The 27162-nt window shown below is 38.2% G+C and overlaps 1 protein-coding gene across 2 annotated transcripts; it reads right to left on the bottom strand.

The window, feature by feature from the left end:
* Nucleotides 1–369: 369 nt before the first annotated feature.
* PYGO1 (pygopus family PHD finger 1) lies at nucleotides 370–25018 on the bottom strand. Of its 2 annotated transcripts, none has more exons than XM_033109540.1 (3): nucleotides 24742–25018; nucleotides 5307–5392; nucleotides 370–4228 (listed from the first exon to the last, which is right to left on the bottom strand). In XM_033109540.1, the coding sequence occupies exons 1-3, from the start codon at nucleotides 24788–24790 to the stop codon at nucleotides 3104–3106; spliced, it is 1260 nt and encodes a 419-aa protein (XP_032965431.1). In that variant the 5' UTR covers nucleotides 24791–25018; the 3' UTR covers nucleotides 370–3103. The 2 variants fall into 2 exon arrangements, with proteins under 2 accessions (XP_032965431.1, XP_032965433.1); XM_033109542.1 differs by lacking the exon at nucleotides 24742–25018 and adding an exon at nucleotides 24372–24456.
* Nucleotides 25019–27162: the final 2144 nt, after the last annotated feature.

Here is a 27162-nt window from a genome sequence, read left to right as displayed (position 1 = left end):
GCAAGTGCACCAGGAATTCTCTAGTGAAATTAACAAAGCACGTTCTGAGAAAGGAACTAATGCTTTAAAACTTTCCATCAGTAACCTAGCATCGTGAGAGAGCCTAACTGCTCATAGTTTGTCTGAACTTTGGCAAAATGAGAATGTAGGAGAAACTCCAAGAATTCCTGCTCAACTGTGTGCGTGTGTGCGTGTGTGTGTGCGTGTGCGTGCATGTGAGATGAGGCCTTTCAGTGAAGGAAAAGAATTACACCCCCAAAAAAGGTGCAATGCTACTGGAAGATTATTCTACCTGTGTGCATTTCTTTCCATCACTAAATATTTTTAAATGTTTAGGGCAGCTCATCACTTGTCCTAAGAAAGTCACATCCATTTGTTTGGGTCAAATTAGTATCTGATCATTTTTATAATTCATCACTTTCCCTACAAAAAAGGGTTTAGATGACTTTTGACTTAGTGTTATGTAGAGACAAATGTAGAACTCGTAAAAAAATTAATTCAAATACAAGAAAACATTCATCAGCTATGACTATAGTTCATTGCCAAAATCAACCACAAGGTTTTCTTTTGAATACTTACAGATTCTTATTTAAATAAGGTGCTCTACAGACCTAAATACCTGTGAAAAATTCACTTGTTTGTAAGTTTTTAAAAACAATTAATTACTTGGAAATGGAAAATGAAAAAATTGCATTATAAATCAAGTATCTTTTGACTAGAGTGGGAGAGGTTATTTCATTTTCACAAAACAACAATTGAAACTGTAAGCAACAGAGGGCTTAAAAAAACTGCATAATCAGTTTTAGCAATGAGCACAGCGGAAGTACTGCCATATGAAGTGTTAACTCCTGTGGCCCTTGCAAGTTTCTACTCAATACCTATTTAACTGCATTCAGTCATTAAAAAAAAAAAAAATCATGATCTGATGCTAGGACTAGGCACATAGCATGAAATGCATCATTTCTTAAAAATCAGCACTCACTAGGATTTCAAGAACAACACAACTACATCCTTAAATATTTAGAAAATTATGTATCTAACAAAAGCTACAGTGTAAGCAAATTGGGATCTTCAAGTATGCTACTGAACACAACAAATGTCAGCCAGCCAAAAATACTGCATTTTAACCTGCTTCAAAAGAGTATTAGAATTTACATCATTTTATTTCCTACAACTGTATAAAGGTATATATTTTGCAACTACTGAAAATATTTTGTACTGACCTCTAACTAGTCAGAGGTAACTGGAGAAAAACTTGTATTACTTTGTACCACATGAAATTGCTGTTTTTGTAGGTCAAATTAAAGCACTGTATTTAAAAAAATAAGATTAATTCAAAAGATGTATCATGAGTATTAATAATTTTCTTCTAATAGGATATTAAAAATTTCATTGTTATGAAATTTATCATTTGTTAGGCTGTATAAATTGTTTAAATCCTCCAATTATTCCTTCTCAAAGAATGTTATTTCTTAGAAAAAGCTCCAAATGACGAAAAATATAGTTCATTGGATAAAGGCCTGGTGACTGTGGACATGACAAAATTTAATTGCCCAATTTAATTAACTTTGCTTTAGTAGCTTGTGATACGTGAGGTCAAGTGCTGTTATGTAAAAGAGTGGGTTCCTGTTGATTAACCAAACGATGTTGTTTTTTAATCAGATTTTTCATGCATAATTTTAATTTCTTCGTAATATGCTGCTGCTGTCATTTCACCAGGGTTTAAATAGTAGTAATTAATTATACCTTTCACAGATCACCATATGGTCTTCAGACCTTTTTGGTCGCAATGATAATGACGGTGCAAGTTTGGGATCTTCACCAACATCCAACCATTTTATAAATTGCTATCAACTATCATACAGTTTTTTGTTGTTGTTGTTTTTGTCACAGGTTATGATCCATTCCAAAAATGGGTTTCTGCTGTTTTGAATCTTACTGAGTACACCTCAAACTGTCTCGGTTCTTTATCATCTCTCAAAAGGATACTCTCAGGTCCATTTTTACACTTTCCCCCAAACAAAGCAGAAACTCTTGTCTGCTGCAAGGCGTTGAATTGTTGTTCGTAAGTTAGCTTTCACCTTGGTTCTTAATCGATTTTTGCTTAAAATTGATTTTGATCTCTCTGGAAACTCATTTTTGAATTCAGATCCCCAGAGCATGACTTTTCAAACTACCAATGAGTAGTTCAGTGACCTGTGAGGCCAAATTTGCTTCTATCTATCTCATTTGCAATTTGTCTCAGTTTGAAATCATGTTTTAAAAAGTATTCACAATTCTTCTGAGGATACTATATTGTTTGTTTCTCTGGAAAATAACAAAACAACTCAATAATCAAAGAGAAGTAAAGAGTTAAAAGCACAATACTGTTATAATTCTAAATAGCACAAGTAGAAATATACTTTATATCAACTCTACTAACTGCAGTGAATTTTCAACTGATCTAAAATTAGCAATTTCATGTGGTACAATCCACAGGTTAATCAACAAATACTTACTGGGTATCTACGAAATGCTGACATCTTTGTCATATCTGTACAAACAAATATCCTGGAGAGACTGACTTGAAACACAAAAGTCACTAATTTCAAGGACCCTAGTTAGGGAGGAATCTATTATTTTTAAAAACATCCATAAAATGTATACTTTCTTCCATGTTATAGCTACACATATTTTTTCATGTTAAATGAATCCTTGAAAAAATACTTGAACTAAATGTTTAATGTGATATCGCCAAAGTTCAGCACTGAAATATACATTTTTCAATGGTTCTAACTTTCATGAGTCAAAATTTGCCTACATTTGCTATATATTATTGTGAAGCTTCAAGAGGCTTTTATGCTTATGATTGACAACAACTAACATTTATTTGTATAGTACTTTCTAAAGCACCACCATATACATTATTCTCATTTAAGATAGCAAACAAAGACAATACAAAATTTGCACTAGCAATGAGGTGGAATATAATAAAAACTAAAAGGTAAATCATCTTTTTGCATGTGCATTTAAAAAAATAATGTAAAACATTAAAATCCTGTGTCACTGACCCTCTATAATACATGGGGGAGAGGGGGAAATCCACTTTAGTTAATGGCTGTGACTAAGCATCACTGCCCACCGCAGGTGGACCAAAAGTCTCTCTAGTGCGCATTAACTGGACGTCTTTGTCAGCCATACAGGTGTCACAGCCCCATACTGCAGATGCTTCTGCAGTGAGCAGGCCATAAGCTGTTTCAGTCATTCCAGTGCAGATTCGATGAAACCATTTCTGACAAGAGGCTTCACATAAGATGGCATCCTGATCATCATTCACTTCATTTGTACAGATTCCACAAGGATACACTGGGTCAGAAGAAGAATGGCCGTGACGGCTTGGGTGGAGAGAGGATTTATTGCTTTTTTCGGTGGTGCACGTATCTGCTGCCCCTCTAGGTTGTCGTGGCTTATTCTGTGTCCCATTTGCATGGCTGTTGTTTGTACCTTCAGTGCTACTCGAACGGCTGTTCTCTTGATTGACTACATTGTTTCGATTAACATTTTTTAATTCAATATTACTCTGATTCACTGTGTCATCCATGTTTAAGTGAGGTGGATGAGCAGAGGAATTTTGATTAGTGTTTTTGGTTGCTCCTTGATTAAACTCTTGTTTTGGGGGTGGTGCTTTTGCTTGGCCAAAAGCATTTGGAGGAGGAATAAAAGAATGATTAGATTCTAATGAAGAAGTAAAATTTGAATTATTTCCAGGGACAAAGTTAGGTGCCAAGTCAGGATTAGATACCTGGCCAGCATTCTGAGGAGGAATCTGATTGAAGTTTTCAGCAGGATTTTGTCTAAAATGTTGATTAGGCATATTGACATTCTGACTTAGTGCATTATTATAAGATGGATTTCCAAAACTTGAATTATCATGTGGCCCAAAGTTAAAAGCATGAGGTCGATTAAAACCCATGCCCAGAGGATTCTGAGGAAATGGGTGTGGCTGATTCCTGAGTGAGTAAGGACCACAGTACGGGGAAGACATCCTCGGGGGAACATGAGGTGGCATTCTGAATGTGCTATAGCCTCCAAAGCCAGGATAACCAGGGCCAAGATATGGGTTTGACGAAGGTAGTGGTTTGTAGGAAATAGTATTATAGTTGTCATCAAATGGATTAGCAGCCACTAGGTGGTCAGAGTTGGGATTCGGTGGTGGCGCATACTCAGACAATGGAGGAAAAGAAGGCCCCTGAAATGAGAATGTAAAGTAAAATACGTGCTTTTGATCAAAGAAGTCATTAAGATTGTCCTGTTATAAAATCTTAACACTTATGAACCTAGTTTTAGTCAAATTTCTCTTGCAATGTTCTGAAAATGTAACTCTTCACTTGACTCTTCAATTCCAAATGTTAATACATAATTATATTTAATGATAAATATGTGTAGGTTTCTTTCATTTAGAAAAGGAAATAAGATAACACTTTTCTGAGCTCAAATTCATTGTTACTTCAAACTCCAGAAGTATTTAACCTTCAAAAGAAGATGCATTGCCATAATTTTCATTTAATATGCTTGCCTATGACTAGAATCTTTCACTTAAAATTCTAACTAAAAATACCTTTCATACCCCCAAATAACCAAAAAATTATATAATAATAAACAGGATCTAAATTTTTTTTCCTAGCTCAACTTCTAGGAGTAGCTATTAACTTATTCCCAAAACACTACGCTCTAGGCCTCAGACTGGAAAAATAAACTGCCAGTTTCAGTCACACTGCAAGGTTAACAGATGGTGGCCAAAATGGAAAAAAGTAATCTGTACATACAGTATACTTATTTGCAGTCTTCATCATTAAAAGAGTGCTTCAAATTTATAGAGAATGGAACCATAAAGCCTGTATTTATAACTGTTTATTATAACCACAGGTTATAGACAAAAGATAACTCCATCAAGATTGCTTCATGATATGCACGTACTACTGAGTTACTATAATAGTTGAACATTATTACTTCAGGTTAAACTTTTGTCCATATATATTTTTAAGTCTTTGAATAGAACTATAAGCATCTATGTCTTTTAAATTAAAGAATACGCATTGTAATTCATCTGCCCATACTTCCCACTTGCAATATACACTTCAGGCCTACAGTCCAGCAATTGCCACTAGCTGCAGAGTAAAAAATAATAATAATACGATTACTGCAGAATTCACTATTAGGTTCTAAAGGAGGATAGGAAACAAATTCCATGACCAAGTTTAAATTTACATCATCAGCCTGATTATATCAGCAAAGAAAAACTGCTATTAAAGAAAATGTCAATTTACCTGTGTATTTGTTTTGCGTTTTTTCTTGTCTGGGCTTCCTAGTTGTACACCTGGTCCTCCTAACCCATCCAGTCCACTATCACCACCTGAAAATAAATAAATAAAATCCAGATAATATTTCCACTTATAAGTGAAACCATTTTATATCTCTCATAGCAATATTATAATTACCTATTAATATATTTTTATTTTTGTTAGATAAAAACAATACTAAGCTTTTATTATCTTTGTTCAAAAATTCTTTCCCATAATTCCAGCCCCAAACAGTAGTTCATCTCTACTCCTATAGTAATTTTTTGTTATTCTTTTAGTGAAAAAGATAGTCTCCATCCTGCCTTTAAACCTTTAATCATTTGGATCCCTGTCTGTGAGGCAACCACTGTTGCTAGTTTCTGATCTATTTTTCCACAAATAATCCAGATAAATTCCAGTACAATATCTTTTTGGTTATATATGGACACAAATGATGGTATGCATACTATACATAATAGTCTGTACCTTGCTTTCTTACTTGGAAATCATTCCATGTCATTACATATAAAACTGTCCCATTTTTCTAATAACTGAGTAGTACTTCACAGTATGATTATACCATTAATTCATTAAATTTTGTTAGCCCCTCACACCCATTATGGATATTTAGGTTGTTTGCAAACCTTTGCTCTTCTGCAATGTAAATCCACGTATAAATATCTCTACTTACATATACAAGTCATTTCTAGAAATGGAATTATGGCATAAGGTATGTGCCTTTTAATTCTTAAAGGTATTGTGAAAATACAACAATGTATTATTTTCTCAATAGTGTATGATCAAGCAAAAACAAAACCTCCCCTGTGAGTCTAAGAGGTAAAAAAAGTTTATCAATGGAATTTTTTTCCATTAAGAAAACTTTTTATTATGGAGAATTGTGAACTATACAAAAGTAGATAGAAGAATACAATTATGTGCACAAATTACAGACACATTTGTAGGAACATATAAATACACAATTGTAATAGATTATAATTAAATCAATTCAATAAGTTGTCAGAGAATAGAGAAGACTTGCTCACATATATGGATTTTGGGAGAGGGATATATAAACTGAGACCTAAAGGATAACAAATTTCTCACGTGACGAGCAGAAGGAAAAGCCTCTAGGCAAAGAGAACAGCATGTGTAAAGATTCTTAAGTTGAAAGGAGCTTGATGTGTTTGAGAAAAGAGGCCAGTGTGTTAAGAGACTATGGAGAGTGCCTCTAAGAAGAGGTTGAAGAGATAGGCAAGGACCAGATTATTTTATATTGTTATGAACTGAACGTCTATATCCCCGCAAGCCACAAATCTATATGTTGAAGCCCTACCCTCCAATATGGTGGTATCTGGAGATGGGGCCTTAAGGAGGTAATTAGGGTTATTACATTAGGGCATGAGGGTGGGGCTCTTATGATGGGATTAGTAGCCTTAATAATAAGAAAAAGAGAATAATCTCTCTCCCCAGTTGCACACACTGAGGAAAGGCCATGGAGGACATGGCAAGAAAGTGGGTATCTGCAAGCCAGGAAGAGCTCTCACCTAGAACCCGGAACTGAATTGGGTGGCACCTTAATCTTGCACTTCCCAGCCTCCAGACTGTAAGAAAATTTTCTGTTAAGCCACCGAGTCTATGGTATTTGTTATGGCAGCCAAAATAGAGGAAGACATAGAGCCTTATAGTTTATGGTAAAGAATTGGATTTTACTTAAAGAACAATGGATGATTATTTAAGAGTTTTAAGCAAGAATGTGACATGATTTGTTTTTAAAAGATTAATTAGCAGTGTTGAGAATAAACTTGCTATGGGATAAGGGCAGGAACAGGGAGACCAGCAATGATAACTTTATAATGGTAGTTCAGGAAAAGAAATGGTACTTGTCAATAAAGAGAAACTGTGTTGGAGATAGTTTCCCACATAACAAAATGCAAAGCAGATTTCTGTAAGAGCCATTTAGAGAAGTTGAAATACTGTGGAGGTGAAAACCTATGGCAAACAGTAACAAAATTTAGTAAGGATTCTGGATGTTAAATTAATATTTAAACATCAAAAGCTTTCTTATATACAAACTACAACCAGTTAAAGATAAAATAGAGGAAAAGTTTTCATTTACAGGAACAAAACTAACCTTATATAAAATAGATAGCAATAAATTTAAGAAATGCACAAGATCAGTATGAATAAAACCTTTTTAAAAGCCCTATTGAGAGACAAAGCCTCCTCAGAGACACCAGCACCTGCAGGCCCCATTCTCCACACCCGCCCGGAGGCATTAACAGGAGCCTAAGCAGCAGCCTCTTCTCAGAGATCTGCGTTTAAACTCCATAGGGCCCCTCTTGTGAGTATATATATTTTAATAATTCCAACCACTTTCCTTTGTCCCACAGCCTTAGGGACAAGCCACTACCGTGGGTAGCTGCTTGCCACAGTTGATACCTTTGTGAAAACTTTAGTATCCTATTTTACCACTTCAGTGTAATATTTGTAAACAATTTTTATATTAAACTCTTTCTGTAAAAATAACTGATATGGTTTCTATCTCCTGACCACACCCTGACTGACACAAATATCAAATCCCACTTCTACGAAGCTCACATCATTCCAGACATCTAGCTTACTACCTATCTACCTACCTACCGACATTTCCTTCTGTCTATACAGAGCAAAAGTAATACCTTTATAAACACGAGGTACTATTTTAAAAATAAAAGCATTAAATTATAACTTTATTAAAATTTAATAAAAGAAAAAGAATTAAACTTAAGAATATGCTAAATGTTTCTTCAACAAGAGAATTTTGGGGGGATAGGATCCTCTAAGGTTAAGAAAAGACATTAAGAAAAACACTAAGTTGAAGAAATTATGGGTTTTTTTTTTTTTCAATTTTAGATAGCATTGATTGACTTTCTGGTTTGAAAGTTGAGGATATTATAATATCATATCTTACCCTTTTTCCCCTCTTTAGTAGGGTATTTTCTGTATCTAGATTCAATTCTTCATTTCAGGTAAGTTTGCTTTTATCATATCTTTGAACACTTTTCTGCTCTATTTCAGGGGCACTTATCATTATGTTAGAGATTTTTAGCTCCATATCTATTAGTTATCTCTTCCGACTTTACTCTCCATATTTTTATTTGCATTTAATCTGATTATCTGAAGCTTTCCATTATGTAACTTAATTGTTAACCATCGCTAATCTGTTCCTTATTTCTAATTTATTTTTTTTGTTCTATAGTTTGTTTCATTAGGTCTGAATTTACCTTTCATCGCATTTTTTTGTATCACAATTTTTTCTTTGAGCTCTTGTCTTATTATAACCACTTGAAGTCATGTGAAATATTTCCTTCTGTCTTTAGGTTATTGGTTCTTCAACTTCTGCATGCTCTTTTTTTTAATCTTCTTTGTTTTTGTTACTTCATTAGTGTGGTATAGTATGTCGGCATAGTTAGCATGCTTTGATTTTATCTTGCAACTTTGCCCAGACCTTTTTCCCCTCCCTCCTTTTCTTCCGCCTCCCCCCCACCCCACTGTGGTTCAAGCCGTTGTTTCTCAGTCCAGTTGTGTAGGACACAGCTCCCTGGCCCATGCTGGTATTATGAGCCTTGCGCTCCCAGCAGCTCTCCCCAGCAGCCCAGCTCCAGGGAGAGCTGTTGTTCACAATCTTAGCTGTAGAGGGCGCAGCTCACTGGCCCATGTGGGAATCGAACCGGCAGCCTTCTGCTTTAGGAGTACCGCGATCCAATGGGCCTGAGCCACCGGGCCGGGCTGGCCCCCTGCCCAGACCTTTCATTTGCTCTGATTTAACATGGGTGACTTTTGACTCCCTTTTACTCACATCTAAGATTGCTTGCTTGGTTTAGGTAGTATGCTTCATCTATTGAGATATGATTTTTTTATTCCTTTAAAGTATTTTAATGTTTAACACAGTGTGCCATTCCTGAAATAAAGCCAACTTATTCATTTTTATATGACTGGATATGCTAATACTCTCTTTTGGATGCTTGCCCATATTAGTAAGATTAACATCCAGGCTCCTAATTCTGAGGTTTTATTAAATGCACATTTATCTAGTTGGGGCTGCAGTAATCCATTCACAGTGGATTCCCTTGTGTCCCCTGATACAGTATGTATCCCTGGAGACTTCTTTTCTGTCAGAAACAGTCTTTTTTTTAACCTTTCTCTATTTCACTCATTTTTTTCTTACCCAAAGTGAGAAGATAAGAATACTCATTTAATTTGTTTTTATCCAGACTTGGGGTTATTAGTGAGAATTCTCGAAATTTCCAAGGGGCAGGGGCTGTCATAGAAGACTAAGACAGTGCATTCACCCTGTTCCACATTTATGGTATTGGGCTGTGTCATTTCCTTCATTTGTTGAAGTCGCTGAACATTTTTGCTGTTTTTTTTAAACTGTTTTGTTCATTTCACTTAGAATTCAAAGAGATTCTGCAAAGTAGCTTTGTTCTACCATCTTAACTTAGAAGTCTATATCTAAATATATCTCTGTTCTTTCCTGAAGCTCCATAACAAACCTGAGTTAAGAAGTCATCCCCATTTAAAAAACAGGAATGGAAAAGGGTCATACCATCAGTTGAAAGTAGCACTGGAATCTAATACTAGCAGTATTAGATGTTTGTTTTCTTTTGCTTTTACATGTACTATCCAGTGATTTTTGAGCATATTCACAAGAGTGTGTAACCATCACCACTATTTAATTCCAGAACATTATCATCACCCCAAAGAGAAACCCTGTACCTATTAGCAGTCATTCCCCCGTCCCCCAGTCCCTGGTAAATTACTCATCTACTTTCCATCTTATATGGATTTGCCTACTCTGGACATTTCATATAAATGGAATCTTACAATATGTGACTTTTGTGTCTGACTTCTTTCACTTAATATCACATCTTCAAGGTCTATCCATATTATAGCATTAGTATTTCATTCCTTTTTATGGCTGAATAATATTTCATTGTATGGATATAGCACATTATGTTAAGCCATTTGTCAGTTGGTGAACATTTGGGGTGTTTCTACTTTTTGGCTATTATAACGCTACAATGAAAATTTATGTACAAGTTTTAATATGAATGTATGTTTTCAATTCTCTTGGCTATATACTGAGGAGTGGAATTGCTGGGTTATATGGTAAGTGTATGTTTAACTTTTGGAGGAACTGCCCAAGTGTTTCCCACAGTGGCTGCTCCATTTTAGGTTCCTACCTGAAGAAGGTGCCAATTTCTTCACATTCTCCTTAATACTGTTTGTAATTGTTTTTTTAAGATAGCCATCCCAGTGAGAATGAAGTGGTATCTCATTGTGATTTTAATTTGCATTTCCATAATTGCTAATGATATTAAATATCTTTTCATGTACTTATTGACCATTTATATATCTTCACTGAAGAAATGTCTATTCAAGTTCTTTGCCTATTTTTTTAGTTAGGTTGTTGGTCTTTTTTTTTGTTAAGTTGTAAGGATTCTTTATGTATTCTGCATACTACACTCATGAGATAATGATTTGCAAGTATTTTGTTCCATTCTGTGGGTTGTCTTTTCAATTTGATGGTGTCTTTTATCACAATAAGGTTTTAATTTTGATGAAATCCAATTATCTATTTTCCCTTTGCCTGCTTAAATAAAGCTAGGTGTATCTACTTCTAAGATACTAGTTTGCCTCCCTAAAATCTTATGCATATACTGTCTTCCTCAGTGGCCCATAAAAGGCAAAAATGGAAACTTCTGGTTCAAACTATAGGAATTCTTATCTTTTAATTATAATTTGATGTGGTAATCCGATTTGAGCAGATGGCAAGTAAAGAACTAATAGTGAGATTCACTCTGCCCCTCAAGGTCATTTATTCAAAACCTGATGGTTTAGGAATAACTAAAACTATTACCAAATTATAACTATACAATAGGCCTAAGCAAATGAACTGATGATTTCATATTAACAATTTGTATGCAGTTTTTCGTAACAAAATATACTGACATTCTCAACAGAGAAATATGTTGTTCTTGAATCTGATTACCTAGAAATTGTGATGAGTCTGGTATGGAAAAAGAATTAGCAATGGTCTTAGAGGTCAAATAATAAAGTGATTATATAAATAAACAAAAGTATCAAAGTCCTGTCTGTCCTAACATGTCATGGATATTTCATTTTAACAAAAGTATAAATATAAAAAGGTAATTCTTAAATATAAAAAAATTATTAATAAGCTAGTTTCTAATCTCAAATGTAGAATATATAAATTACCATTCTCAGCATTAAGACTACTGAGTAACTGTAATTTTACAGTTAAAATGCAATGTGATTTAAGATGGACAAAATGTACTCTTATTGGTTAGTATCTACCCTCTCTGTTCACTTCCCAAAAATTTAATAATTGCTTGTATTTATTCTAAGGCAAAACTGATATTTTGAATCATTTAGATACTCATTTTCAAGTAATCTGTGAGCAAAACCACCTAAAATTCTTTTTTAAACAATTGAGTTTTGTGGTGTTCATTTTTTACTGAGTCTAACATTTCCCTCCATAAAACAATCTTCAAGTTCCCACTGATCTCTGTTCCCCCACTTATTGTTCATTTAAAGAGTTAACTATACAGATGCTCCTTGACCTGTGATGGGGTTACATTCTGATAAATTCATTAAAAGTTGAAAGTATCATAGGTCAAAAATGCATTTATAAACTACTCCTAACGTACCAAACTTCATAGCTTAGCCTAGCCTACCTTAACCATGCTCAGAACACAACATCCAAAAACACGGGCAACAGGGTACACTGTAGAGTGTCGGTTGTTTACCCTCATGACCACGTGGCTGCCTGGCAGCTGTGGCTCACTGCTGCTACCCAGCATCATGAGAATCTTACCACCTATCGACAGCCCAGGAAAAGATCAAAATTCAAAATTCAAAGAATGGTCTCTACTACATGCGCATCACTTTGACACCGTCGTAAATTGTCAAAAGTCAAACCATCATTAAGTCAAGGACCGGCTGTATAACAGTTCCAATGGCTCTGATTCCTGGCCTTACCTAGTCCTTCCTGCAGCTATCTGTAACAGTGGTGGTTCTTCTCCAAGAAGTAATCAGTAATGTCAGATCAGATTCATGTTCATCAGTGCTAATTCGAATATACATTACCAAGAATTTCCCTCCCTCCCTCCCTTTCTCCCTCCCTCCCTCCCTTCCTGTCAGCTACTACTTTTATGATATTTCCTCACTCCAAAGGCCGTCATGTTCTGATACCTCCATGAATGAGTTGCTGCTCTTAACCTCCTCTGGAGTCACTGCCATGGCCACCTTCTTGATTGTGATCATTTCCTACGGATTCATTATTTTTGCTATCCTGAGGATCCGCTCAGCAGCAGGCAGACTACCAAGAATTTCTATGACTCTCACTCTTTAAAAATGAAGTGAAAGGTCAGAATCCAGGGGAGCGGAAAGTAGTGGTTATAGAGCTAGTTTAGATTACCTTAATAACTTCTGGTACCAAAGCTTCTACTTGCTCTTTATACCTGCTGCTAACTTTGCAAGGTAAATAATGACTACTCAGCCAGAAATGGACAGTTGTGGGGCACAGAACCAAGAAAAGGGGGATTGCCAAAGCTTATTGTAACACTGGTCACTCTGATCCTTTTATTTGTTAATACTTGAATTTCTTCATGTCATCTCTTCACTTCTACCTGCTCAGTGCCCTCTGAATGCACAAGGGAAACAGAAGTGGGAATGGGTGATGTCAAGAGTGCAACAACAAGCCCCTCTCATCTTAAGAAAGCAAAGGAATTTTATCTATCTATATACTATCACCCTGCATTATGTCAATCAATCTCAATTAAGCAAAATTATATTTCTCTTTTCACCCTTTAACCTTTATCCAGAACTGGAAGCTGAAGTTGTTCTCTCTCCTCACAGTCTTATAGAAGAGTCCAACCTATTAAAGGAAGCATTTTTTCCCCATCTAAAGATTCCACAAATTAAAAGACTTCTTTATATGAAATCCATTTATAAGTATAAAATTATTTTTTTCTATTTGTAAATATTTTTTATTTTTGTAAGGTGTGGATTATTTACTTTAGGCCTTTTATTATTTTCTCAGGTCTAATTATAACCTCTTTATTCCTTCTGTTAAAGACTCACTGTATTTTGGCCCCAAGTCCTTACAAGGGAGTGAGGACATTATTCTGTATACTAGATAGCAGCGTGCCTTTTATATATTTTAATTTTCAGTTTTTAACCTACTTTATTTATAATAATGGTTTGGTTTTTGATACTATTCTCATAAGTACTGTGATTGCATTATTTTAAACTATTTCATAATTAATATTTTCCTTTAAACAAACTTGCTTCATCATTATTCCAAATAAGGAGATATTCTAATACATGTATGCATTGGTTTAAGTATGTATCCTATGCTGATTAAATGACACAAACCAGGTTTGTGTCTCCCCCAAAATCATATATTGAAATCGTAACCCTTAAGGTGATGGTATTAAGATGTGGGGCCTTTGGGAAGTGATTAGGTCATAAAGGCAGAGCCCTCATGAGTGGGATTAGTGTCCTTACAAAACAAACATGGGAGAGCTCCCTCATCCCTTGTCCATGTTAGGACACAGCAAGAAGACTGCTGTCTATCTGTCTATGAACCATGAAGAGGGTCCTCATCAGACACTGAATCTGCTGGTACCTTGTACTTGGACTTCCTAGCCTCCAGAATTGTGAGAAATAAAATTTGTTGTTTATAAGCCATCCAGTTTATAGTATTCTATCATAACAGCCTGGATGGACTAAGACACTGTCTAACACGTTGCCTGGCACACAGTGGGCGCTCAAATACTAGTTTTCAGTTTGCTTTCCTTTAGACAAAACTATACCATTTAAGTCCACTTCACTTAGGTTTGTATAGAATTTAACATCCGATTAAAATATCTAATATCCAGCAGTGTCAACACTCAATGGACACTCAAATCAGTTTTTCACAACAGCAGAAAAGTCTGGGATATACTGTGAGTTTATTCTATCATTTACTATGGATGTGAACATCTTAGCTAACTAAGAGCACTGTCTTCACCTGAAACACATACTTCTATAATGCTGGTCTCTACCATGGAATGAAAATATGAATATGTGAATACGTTTAGTAGTATATGAATTCCATCAAGCATTTGGCAAAATGGCCTTACATGATTTAAATGAAAGTGCCATTATTTTCTTTTAGAATGCAGGGAAGAAAAGTGTCTACTATGTGATACCCAGCACCTAGATCAATCTGAGCATGTAATAAATATTAAATTCAGAAAGCACTCAACATCAGGTATTTAAGGATTCAAATATATGCGATTCCTGTGCCAGCTGTCTCCCTAAATTAGTGATCTTTGTATCACTGAGGTGCATGAGGTTTAAGGTTTGAGCTTATGAAAGGTAAAGCTTAGGAAAGTGAGTGGATGGTATCTATGGATGAAGCTAACTCCATACAATAATATCTCTAATAATAAACTTATTTTATTAACAAAGTCAGCCAACTTTTTAAACAAAAAACATCAGAAATTATGGAGAACAAAGCTGGAAACATTCACAAAAAATCATATAATAAACAGTTTGTATTTATCTTTCTCAGCAAAACTGTGAAATCTAAGAAGTTTCTGCTTTTACAATATTTGTTTTGTTCATTGTTTTCTCCCTAGAGGGAGAGAACCTTCATTGCTTTTCACTCCATACCCACTCCCAGTCAAAATAAGAAAGAATGTGCTGTAGGTCATTTACTTATTGATGAATTGATTCAATATATCTAAAAGTGAATGTTGATCACATTACTTATATTTTGGAGTGTATATTTTAGACTTTCAATTTCTGATTTTAAAAGTAAACACTTACAAATAACTGACAATGTACCAGATGCTGTTTTCAGTGCTTTATACATACGTATTAACCCATTTAATCCTTCAAACAGCTCCATAAGATAAGTATTATTTTCATTTTGTAGCTGAGGAAACTGATGCACAGGAAACAGTACCTGGTCAAAGACAGCACAACTAGTAAATAGCATAGCTGGGATAAGAACCCTGGCAGTCCTGCTCCAGAGTCAAAATGCTATACAGTAGTACCTCGGTTTTCTAACGTAATCCTTTCCGGAAGACCGTTCGAGTTCTGAAACGTTCGAAAACCGAGGCACGGTTTCCCATAGAAAGTAATGCAAAATGGGTTAATCCGTTCCAGGCCTTTAAAATCAACCCCTAAAACAGCAATTTAGCATGAATTTTTTTATCTACTGATACCATAGATTCATAAAATGATACACAATGAAAGCAATAAACACAATATACTGTAAAAGCAATAATAAATAAACACAGTGTAAAACAGTACTGTAGATGATAAAAATGAAAATGCAATTTTTTCTTACCTGCAATGACGATAGTCATGGTTTGGATGGGGGGGTCCCCTTCAATAATCACAATAGATGTCTGTTCTTCAGGCGTTCTGTGGTCCTCTTCCAGAATCACAATAGGTGAGTGTTATTCAGGTGTTCTGTAGCCCTCTTCCAGAATCACTGTAGGTGATTCCTCTCCTGCCATTCTTTCCCTTGATTTTTTTACACCACTGACACCTGGGTTAGACTCACTGGATCTTTTCCTCACTAAAAATATTTCAATTGACACGCTTTTTCCGATGTTTTAAAATTTGTCTGAAGTGAGAGAAAATTATCATTGAAAATGTTAGAGGCATGACTTACAGCAGCTTTATCAGGGTGATATTTTTCAACAAAAATTTGCACTTCAACCCATTTTGCACGTCTTTGATCAGTGCAGTAGAAACACTTTCTCTTCCCTCCTCCTCCAAAGACAATTCCTCAGTTGCCGCATGTTGCTGCTCCGTCAGAAGGGTCTGAAGTTCTTCTGTAGTGAGTTCAGTCCTGTGGTCCTCCACTGACTCCTCCACATCATCACTGCTCACTTCCAGGCCCATGGACGTTCCCAGAGACACAATATCCTCAACGATAGGAGCATCCTCTTCAACATCCTCAAATACACGTTCAGGGACAGCATCTGGCCACAATTTCTTCCACGCTGACTTCATTGTTCTCTGAGACACATCCCTCCATGCTTTGTCTATTAGATGTAAGCAATGTAGGATATTGAAATGATTCTTCTAGCACTCTCTGAGGGTTAGTTCTATGTCCGAGATCACATCAAAGCACCTCTGGAACAGTGAGTGCTTTGGTGTAAAGCTTCTTAATATTAGCTTTGACCTGCTGGTCCATGGGCTGGATGAGAGGAGTCGTGTTGGGGGCAAAAACTTTATGTTGATAAAACTGAACTCTTCCATCAACTCATCCTCCAAGCCTAGGGGGTGAGCTGGAGCATTATCCATAACAAGCAGGCACTTCACTGGAAGATTTTTGTCTTGGAGGTATTTTTTTACACTTAGCCCGAACACTTCATGAACCCACTCAATAAAAAACTGCCTGGTTACCCAAGCTTTGTTGTTTGCCCTCCACATCACATGCAATTTGCTTTTTATGACATTGTTTTTCTTACATACCCTGGGGTTCTCAGAATGGTAGACTAGCAAAGGCTTCAACTTAAAATCCCCACTTGCATTCCCATAAAATAAAAAGGTTAGCCTGTCTTTTCTGGGCTTGTGTCCTGGATTTCTCCTCCTATGTAGGTCCTCTTTGGCATTTTCTTCCAAAAGAAGCCTGCCTCATCACAGTTGAAAACTAGTTGGGGAAGGAAACCCTCTGCCTCTACATAATCTTTAAATTCCAAAACAAATTGGTCAGCTTCTTCTTTGTTGGCACTGGCAGCTTCACCATGTCTCACCACATTGTGTATGCCACTTCTCTCAAACTTTTCAAATCACCCTCTACTTGCCTTGAAAATATCACTCTCAGCACTTGTTCCAGGGGTGTTTTTGATGAGCTCAGTATGCAAATGTAAAGCTTTTTCACAAATTATGCTCTCAGAAATGCTGTTACCAGCCAACTGTTTTTCATTTACCCACATGAAAAGCAATTTTTCCACTTCTTCAATTGTCTGTGTTCTTTGTCTTGTGTTTTAACACCTCTTGCAACATTGGCTCCTTTAATGGCTTCTTTATTTTTTAAGATGGTATAAATTGTGGATTTGGCAATACCAAACTGCGCTGCCAGATCACATACAAGGACACCACTTTCATATATGGAAATAATTTCCTTCTTCACCTCTATTGTTGTTCTGTTAATGACTCTCTTGGCTTTGCAGCTTTTATCCATTTCTCTCAGCAAGGGGTGATTGGCAGAGGGCTCCTGAGATGACATGAACACAGATCGACTGCACACAGTCACAAAACAAATTGGTTGCAAGAGAGCTCCTGAGATTAGCTGAACACAGATTTATGCACTGGGTTCCACACAGTCACAAAAACAAATTGGTTGCAAGAGTGCTCCTGAGATGAGATGAGCAGATTGATTGCACACAGTCACCAAATAAGCCCAAATATCACCTCTTTGTTGCACGGGTGCTCAGGACTCAACAGCCGACAGCTAGGCCTCAGGATCTTGCACTCAGTGGAAACTGCGTGACATGTTCAACTTTTGATGCGTGTTTGAAAACCGAAGCATTTACTTCCGGGTTTACAGCATTCGTAAACCGAAATGTTCGTCAACAGAGACATTCGAAAACTGAGGTACTACTGTACCTTTCTCAATATTGCTATTAGCATGACTCTAGAGACTGGGAACAGGGAAGGAGACCTGACCATAGCTTACAGCTAACCTTGAAAGTAAAGATGACTGAGACTCTTGGTTGCCTGGAATAAGTGTTAAAAGAGAGAACTGTATGATCTTCCTAAAAGGTAACTCTTCCACAGCTCTGGAAAAAGCAAACTAGGAGGACTACATTACCTGAAGTTACTGAAATCTCTTTGTTAACATTCATCAAATTAGATTTCAGAAACACTTGTTTAGCTTCTGTAAGCACAGAAATAAAAGTCATACAATGGTACCTCGGTTTTCGAACGTAATCTGTTCCGGAAGACCATTTGAGTTCTGAAACGTTCGAAAACCGAGGCACGATTTCCCCATAGAAAGTAATGTAAAATGGATTAATCCGCTCCAGACCTTTAAAATCAACCCCTAAAAACAGCAATTTAGCATGAATTTTACTATCTAAGGATACCATAGATTCATAGAACTTACGGCGTTTGTAAACCGAAATGTTCGTCAACGGAGACATTCGAAAACCAAGGTATTACTGTAATTCCTGCCTGTAAGCATCCCATAATCTAGAAAAAACAATTTTTTTTCCTTTTTTTTTTTGAAACTCTTAAATTTAACATGATAAATATTATGATAAAGATGAGGAGAAGATGTAGAGGGAACTCCCATCTAATCCTGAGGGAAGACATCCCAGGAGGTTTCAAATGAGCTGATTCTTTAAGGATTCAGTATTTTACCAAAGGTGGGAAAGAAAGAGGGCATTCCTAGCAGAAGTTAACAGAACGTGCACAAAAAGGTTTAAAGGCAAGCAAGACCATGACCATGTCTAGAGAGGAAATGAGAATATTTCAGAACTGGAACACAAGAGACAAGTGAGAACATTTCATGGAACATGAGTGATAGGCCGGAGCCAAATTTAAAAAAGGGCCAATGTGAGAAGGTTGGATTTTTATCTTAAAGGCAATGGGGAACCACTGAAGAATTTTACAAAAAAGATCAACATGACTGTCATGAATTGTGTTTGTGGGGCACTATGGCAATGGAACATAGTGACTAAGACTTTGGGCCCCAGAATTTAAGTTCTAACTTTGCCACTTAGTAGCTGGATAAATTTTAATGTGTTACTTTACCACATATTACTTAACCACTCTGAGCATCAATTCTTCAACTGTAAACATAGAATGATAATAACACCTAACTCACTGGGTTATTGAGAGTATTAAACAAGATGATCCATTTAAACCACTTAGCAAACTGTTTGGTAAGTACTCAGTAGATGGTAGTTATTTGTCACCAGCAGCAGCAATGTGGGAAAGGGATTAAGAGGGACAAAAGGGATTAAGAGGGAGGCCAGGAAACCAGTGAGAGAGCTATTGTAAAAAAGAGATAAGTAAAATGTGAACTAAGGAGATGGTGGTGGAAAGGTCGAGGAAATGATAAATTCAAAACATATTAAGGAGACAGATACTCTAGAGCATTGGGACAGTGTTGAGGAGTGGGGGATGGGTTTCGGTCACCAGATAAATGATGTTCACACCACTATAAGGATTATGGGAGAAGAACATGATGGACATCTCACAGATAGATACCTTTCATTCAACATGTTAAAAACAAAATTCATAAATCTACTCCTTTTATATATCTGTGAAACCATTCTTTTATGATTTTTCTCCTCTAACTTTCTGGCTACTCCTTCACATTCTCCTTCTCAGGGTTCTCTTTTTCCTTTTGTCTCCAAAATATTAGTGTCACCAAAGTTGCTTTTTTAAGTGCTTTTCTCTTCTCACTTTTCACTTTCTCTTGGATGAGCTCATCTATTCCCAAGACATCAATTAGTAGTCACCTGTTTACTGATATCTTCCAGATCTTTATTTTTGGCTCAGACTACCTGCTGCAGTTCCAAACCATTATACCCACTGTGTACACTGCAACATCCCAGGGGAATATTCACTGAGTCAAAAACCAAACTCACTTTCCTGATAATCTGCCAACCCTTACGTGTACCATTTAAAAAAACAACGAAAACCAAAAAGCTCTTTACTTTCACTGATTCTGTGACCACATAAATTATGCTTCCTCTTCAATCTTTTTTTTTTTTTTAAATTGGGGACGGGGTACAGGACTTTATTGGGGAACAGTGTGTACTTCCAGGACTTTTTTCCAAGTCAAGTTATTGTCCTTTCAATCTTTTCCTCTTCAATCTTAATCCAAATTCTCCACACACCTATGTCATCAGGATGGTCTGTATCCGAGTATATTTTAACTTTTATTTTTTTTATAGCACTTTCAGGTTTAGAAAACAACATAATAAAGACATTTACACCCCTCACAAAGTGATAATCCCCCCGCCCCCGAGTCTATTACCCCTCTAACATCGTTCCAAAGCTGGAACATTTATACAATGGAGCATTACTCTGCTATAAATAAGAATGAAATCTTACCATTTGCAACATGGATGGACTTAGAGAATATCATGCTAAGTGAAATAATCAGACTGAGAAAGACAAATTATATGTGCAATCTAAAGAACAGAATCAAAAAGCAAACAAAACAGAAACAGACTAAGAGATACAGAGAAAAAAGTGAAGGATGGTCTATGTTTTTTAGTAAAGTCTACTTTTAGCACTTTTATGACATTTCTGTGTTATTATCTCATTCTAATGCATCCTTACTTCTCCAGTGCCATTTCTAACTCTGGTTAAAAGAATTTAATCTGAAATGAATGTCTCAACTTCCTTCTTCATCTCTAGATTTCTGTTTCTTCCTCCTCTCTTTCTCTCTCTCTCTCTGAAGACTAACTCTTCATTTGCATCCTTGATGAAATTCCCTTTTTCTTATCTGCAGAGACCTGATTAACAACAGGAGCTTTATCTATCTCATCCCCAGCTTCCAGAACAGTGAGTGCCCAGCACATGGTAGATATTAAAAGACAGGCATTGAATGCTTTATTAAGGAATTATTCTTTCTGTTGACTTTTCAGTTTCTCCCCTCTCCCTCTCCTCTACAAATACCTTAAGTCTTTTCAAAGGACAAAAATAAATAAAAAGACACCCATACATACTTTCTCTTGACTCTATCTTTAAAGCAATTGGCTATGTCTTTCTACCACTAAGCTTCTTTTAAATTGTATCTGTACCACTAACTTCACAACTTTGAAATGTGGTTTTCTCTCAAAAGTGCCTCTTCAAAATCACCACTTACTTCCTAGACCTTTTTCTCCCTCATCCTCCTTGTTCTTCCTTCAACATCATTTTACACAAAAGAACACTCACTGCTTTTTAGAACTCTTCTCCAGCAGGCCTTCCATGATTCCTGTAAAGACAGGTTACATGTACCTTTATTTCCTGTAGATGGTCACAGCACTTACCATGCTGTTTGTAAATGTGTGCTTGTTTGTCAGTATCCTGGACTACACTGAAACTTTTTTAAAGACAAGTGTTATATCTTCTTAATCAATATATTCCCACTGTCTGGCACTATGCTCAACAAATATTTGTTGAATAGTCAAATGAATATTGTCATCAGATCAACCTAAGAGTTCTAGGAACACTGGTGAATGGGAGTGTTGGTTAAAATAAGTATGACAGACAACACTCTAAGAGAAAAGGGCAAGTAAAAGTAGTATGGGCAATCGGAAAGCAGCATAAAATGTGAATGAGTTATTTCATGTAGTCATTCATTCATTCACTTGGTATTTACTGGGGGCAAGGTAATTAGAGGAGATATAGAAAGATGCTAAACATACTGTACCTATCCTCATGGACCTGTCTTACAATCAAGGGCTGAGAGTCTGGGAGTGGTAAGAACTGGTAGAAAATGCGAGTAAGATACTTTGCCATTAAATAGCAATTCCAAATCTAATATTAAAGTATCAGAACAAGTTTGGAAGACCACCAATCAGCTTCTTCTGGTCCACTCACCTTTCCAATTTAGTAGTTCTACCAGCGGCAGTTCTCAAACTTTATTGTTCATGAGCAACACCTGGGGATCTTGTCAAAGATGGCGAAAAATCAACTAGATCCTTATTCTGTGGGTCCAGGAATGTGCCTTTTTAATAAGCATCCCAGAGGATTATGATGCTTTTGGTCTACAGAGTATACTAAAGTCCTTAGTTATTCACATCATGATTTTGCCATCTCTGAGTTACACCTATAATACTATTTTCTTAATAATCTCTTTAAATTGAATATATACTTGTATATCTTAGCCTTATCCTAAGCAGGAAGTTTGTTGACTTACATTTTTATAATGCACATGAAATAAACACATAACCATTAAAAAGTCTGTCTGTATACATCAGTGAATGGGAAACAGTTTGAGAAGCGCTGCTGAAAAGTTTATGCTCTGTAAACACCATACCCTGAATATAATCAGATGATAGATTATAACAAAAAGTTCCAGGGCACTGAAGTTCAGCAGAATTGTGCTTCAGAAGACCTCATGTAGATACTCTGGTACCTTTAATGGATTATAAAATAATCGAAAAATGTTTTTAAAAATTAATGTTGTTTAATTATTACAAAATGACTTATTATAAAAACCCCTCCTATTGACATTTTATTTTTAAAAAGTGCTTTATCTTTTATTCTTTTCATTCTTAAAAGACAGATTATCGGGTATTTAACTCACAATACTCTTGAGCAGACATCTGCACCAACTCCCAACAGTTAAGGCATCAAACTTAAAAGCAGCAGTTGGAACAAAATGAAGCTAGATCTGTGCTCTTAACCTACAATAAAATACACATCTATTTTATTTACAATTGCATTTGATTAAGATTGATAATTGAGTTCAAAGATATAAACATGATAGTTCTCTTCCTTTTCCTTCAACCCCAAAGTAACTTATAATAATAGGTAAAATATGGAAAAAATATCAGAGGAATAACTGCTTCTCAGAAAGATCTTTTCTTAAAGGCTTTGGCAACTCATAACCACAAACAGAAAAGAAAGTTGAAATAGAAAACCTTCACCTATTGAAAGATTGTGCTGATATTAAACCTTTATAAACAATATTCTGCTTTAAATTATGTGTTTGCTTAAATGGTTAAGAAAATCAATCTCCATTTAAATATTTGAGTGGATGTTTTTGGGTACCACATTGTTACTGTGTCACAAGCTAGTTCCATATGTTTAGTCTCTGGTCACACGGAACAAAAACATAGATGAATGACTGTGGTCCTTGATCTTCACATCAGCTTAAGTCAATTGGAAATTTACCTTACTACTTACTGATTTAAAAAGCACTTTATCTTGTTTGAATGAAAGGATTATTGTAATAGCCTCCCTGCTTCTACCCTTGTTCTCTACACTCTATTTTCCGCACAGTAGCCAGAGAACCCTGTTAAAAACGTAAGTCAAATCAGTCACTCTTCTGCTCAAAATGTCCAGTCCCTATCTGAGTAAAAGCCTAAGTTTTTCAAACAGCACACAGGCCCCCAATACACAATCACCCTATCCTTCAGCTCAGCTCATATTACTCTCCCTATGCTCATCAGGCACCAGTTACAGCAGCTTCTTTGCTGTTGCTTGAATATACTAGGCAAATTTCAGAACTAGGGCCTTTGCACTTGCTGTTCCTTTTGCCAAGACTGCTCTTTCCACACATATCAATGTGGCTCTGCTCTATCATTTCCTTTGGGTCTTTGCTCAAACATCATATTCCAAGTGAGCTCTCTTACATATTTAAAATTGCCACCTACCCCCCATACATATTTCCTAATCGCTTTCCCTCCTGCTTTGTTTTTCTACATAGCACTTACCATTGATATTTGATACCTTTTCTTTATCATTTGTTTACCCCACAAGACTGTGAACTCCTTCTGGGTGGATTGTAATTTTGCTTTGTTTACCGTTGTATCCCAGTGCCAAGAACTGTGCTTAGCACACAGTAGATGTTCAATAAATACTTGCTTAATGAACAAACAATATTACATCAATTTTGAGATTTTCATCCTTAACCCTATTAAGAGCTGGAAATTAGAGCTGGAAGATCTACCCCCCAAATTTCCAGACGGCACTTGGGGTCTGTCAACTTACATGCATTATCTTTTGTCTGGTACATTGTTCCCTCTGATTTTTCTTAGATACTAAAGGCAGCAGGAAATATTCCTAACTAGTGTGCAAGGAAGAAGCAAACCAATCATATACAAAACTGATTTGGGGTGATTTGATTCTTATTCATAAGCCAATAGAGAAAATGCCTTTTGAATTTACAGTTTCTCCTCTTAAGCCTAAGGAAAATAAGCTGTATATTTGTTGCCTTTCGGAGGGTGGGAAAGGGGGCTGGGGAGACGCAAAGGCCCGTACACCTTCTTCAAGAACCTCAAGTCTCGAGCAGTCTAAACTTACTTTTTTGGGAGGTGGGCATCGTTCGTGGTCTCTGCCAGGGGGTGTTTCTTTCTCACCCTTTGAGGTGCCTATTGTGCTGTCTTGCGAATGAGATAGGTGGGAGGAGAGGGGGATGAAGGGATGCTGAGTGCGGCTTCAACTGCCTCCTAGCACAAAGTCGGGGAGGCGAGGGCTCCGCGGGTGTCTAGGGGGCCAGAGGGCGCCGGGGCCGCGCGCCTCCGACCGCAGCGTCGGCCCCGAGGCGCGGGCGGGACGCGGGCTGCGCGGAGTTAGGCCCGGACAGAGCCCGGTGGCCTCCCACCAGCCCGGCACGCGGTCCCCGCGCACCCCACTCCCCCGACCCCCTCAATCCGGCGCCCTTCTCGGTTACCTCGAACTCTCTTTAGCGAAATGGGATCCTTCTCCTGTTCTGCTGACATTACAGACCGCAAAGCATGACTCCCCCCCAGGCCGCGGGAATTCGGTCTCTTTGATGCGGCGGCAGCGGCTCCTCCTCCTCCTCGCGGGGCCGCTGCGGCTGCGAGGCGAGCCTCCGAGCCGAGGCGCGGCCGAGGGCGACGGGGACGCGGGCCGACTTTGCAAAGTTTGGGAGGAGGACGAGGCCTCGGGGCGGCCGGGCGGCGTGCGGGGGCTGGCCGGGCTCAGCCGCGGCAGCGGGGAGCGCGGCCTGGGGGCGGCCCCCCGCCCGGGGCCGGCATGTGCCGAGGATGAGTGCGCCGCCGCCGCCTCCTCCCACTCCTTCTTCTTCGCCGCCGCCGCCTGAGGAGCGGCTGACAGGGGAGGCAGGAGCGGGCGGTCGGGCCCTGGCGGCGCACTCACAGCGCCCTCTGAGGAGGAGGTCTGCGCTCTCGCCGCTCCCGAGTCGCAGACACAAAAGCCCCCAGCGTGGAGCTGCCTGCAAAACCCGCTCTGGGGCGGGCGAGGGACGTGGCGCGGCCCCGCGGCTTCCCCGCCCTGAGCTTCCCAGCCCCGCGCGGGGACGGACTTCGGGGGGCGGGGGCCGCTGCCTGGTCCCGCCGCGCCTCCCGCCGCCGCCGCCGCCGCCTCGCGCTCCGCCTCGGCCCAGCCCCCACGGCCCGCGCGCGCCTCTCGCTCCGCGCCGGGGCTCGCGGGCCCGCGGCCCTCGCTACCGAGGCGGGCAGCGCGCGCCGAGGGGCCGCCCCGCCCAGCCCCGCGCTCCCCGCCACCCGCGAGGCCCGAGGACGCCTGGCTCCGCGGCCGACGCGCCCTGCCTGACTCGGCTTCTGCGAGGCAATGGCATCTCGGAACTTCGTCGGAGGCCACAGCAGGCATCTTGGCCTCGCAGCCAGGGATCTGGAAGACAAACGTGCGATCCGAGGAAACTTTGTAAGCGGGAGCTGGAGAGTTCTCGGTGGGCATGTGGACACCCACATTCCCAGACTCCGTGTCCGTGGTCTGGACACCTGTTTGTGGAATGACCCAACTTCAAGTTTTAACAACTTGACTCTTTAAGAAAGAGCGATGCGGAATTAATACAAAAAGGGCGAGTGGGTACAAGCGGTGAGAGGGCTGGCCCTGATTTAGACGTTAAATTTTTGGAGGCCCCCCAGTGTGCTGGGTACATTGGATTTGGTCACAGGTTCCACATCCATCATTTGGGCTGTGTGACCTGAGGCAACTTAGGTAATCTTTCTGAGTCTCAGATTTCTGATCTTAAAAAGGCAACGGAGCTACATCTTTGAGGTATCTTTTAACTCTAACATTCTCCGGCTTGCTTTTAACAGGGAAACCGTTCTCCCTGTTGTTAGGTTTTCCAGTTATCCTATTAAAGAGACTGTAGGTGCAGACTCCAGTCTTCAATCAGGTGAGCCACTGGGTTTATTTTGATGTCAGAATCACTGAAAAACACTCATTAATCATATCAGGATTTAGAACTAACCACAAACAGGAGTCTCATCCTTCTGGAGACCAGACCCAAAGAACTCAGTCAACTTCACATACAGTGTCAGAGAACAGATGTCAACATGAAGGAAATATATAGTCTTAACAGCTACAGAGCAGACAAGCACCACAGCAGTGGAATCGGCTTTACAAGACAGGATATGGCATGGCCAGGGGACAAATGTTACCCTTTTCCTAATAAGTTTGGAGGAAAAAATCCTGATTGCAAGATTCAGACTAGGGCAGACTGGGGAAATTTTTCTTGTAAGAGGCACGTCCGGGAGAAAGCTCTCCCCAACTAGAATATAAGGTCTGTACAGGCAGGAATTTTATCCAGTTCACTACTGTATCTAGTCTGGCAATGTGCTGACTGGCAAGTGCTCAAAAAAATTTTGTTGAATGAATATGCAGGAATAAGTAGGCTGGGAGTGGCCCTTAGGCTAGATTGACAGGGTTTTGGTAAGGGTGATAAGCAAACAGTGAGTTATGATAAAGCAAACTGGATCTTACACTCCACCTCAGGATTGAGAGATGTGAAAGCACTTTGAAAATATCAATCAATATGGAAACATGGAGTTTTTATTATATAAGGCTTAGTGCAAGGAGAATGGTTGAGAAAAATCATTCTAAGAGATTTTGAATTCTTTATTGCAATTCCCTAAAACTAGAGACTTAGAAATAATATGCAAATCAAGAGAAACAAATTGGATTCTTTATAGTGTTTCATGAAGAATAAAAAGACCATCTTACTTGGCCATGGGTTTTTAGATCAATTTGACTTCCAAATCCTGACTACTTACTTGCTACATATCAGAATTACAGGTAGAACGTTCTAAAATTTCAGATTCCCAAGCCCCTTATGTCCCAAGTATGACAGAATTCATAACAG

This window comes from Rhinolophus ferrumequinum, chromosome 6, assembly GCF_004115265.2.
Source record: "Rhinolophus ferrumequinum isolate MPI-CBG mRhiFer1 chromosome 6, mRhiFer1_v1.p, whole genome shotgun sequence".
NCBI classification, from domain to species: domain Eukaryota; kingdom Metazoa; phylum Chordata; class Mammalia; order Chiroptera; family Rhinolophidae; genus Rhinolophus; species Rhinolophus ferrumequinum.
Note: the sequence above shows the minus strand (reverse complement) of the source record. Positions and strands in the feature narration are given on the sequence as shown.

Excerpts from the sequence above, each read along its gene's own strand:
- PYGO1 (XM_033109540.1), bottom strand. The coding sequence starts at position 24,790 with ATGTCAGCAGAACAGGAGAAGGATCCCATTTCGCTAAAGAGAGTTCGA. Across the intron at positions 5,393-24,741 it reads TTCGCTAAAGAGAGTTCGAG|GTGGTGATAGTGGACTGGAT; the intron begins GTAACCGAGAAG and ends ATTTATTTTCAG. Across the intron at positions 4,229-5,306 it reads AACGCAAAACAAATACACAG|GGGCCTTCTTTTCCTCCATT; the intron begins GTAAATTGACAT and ends TTCTCATTTCAG.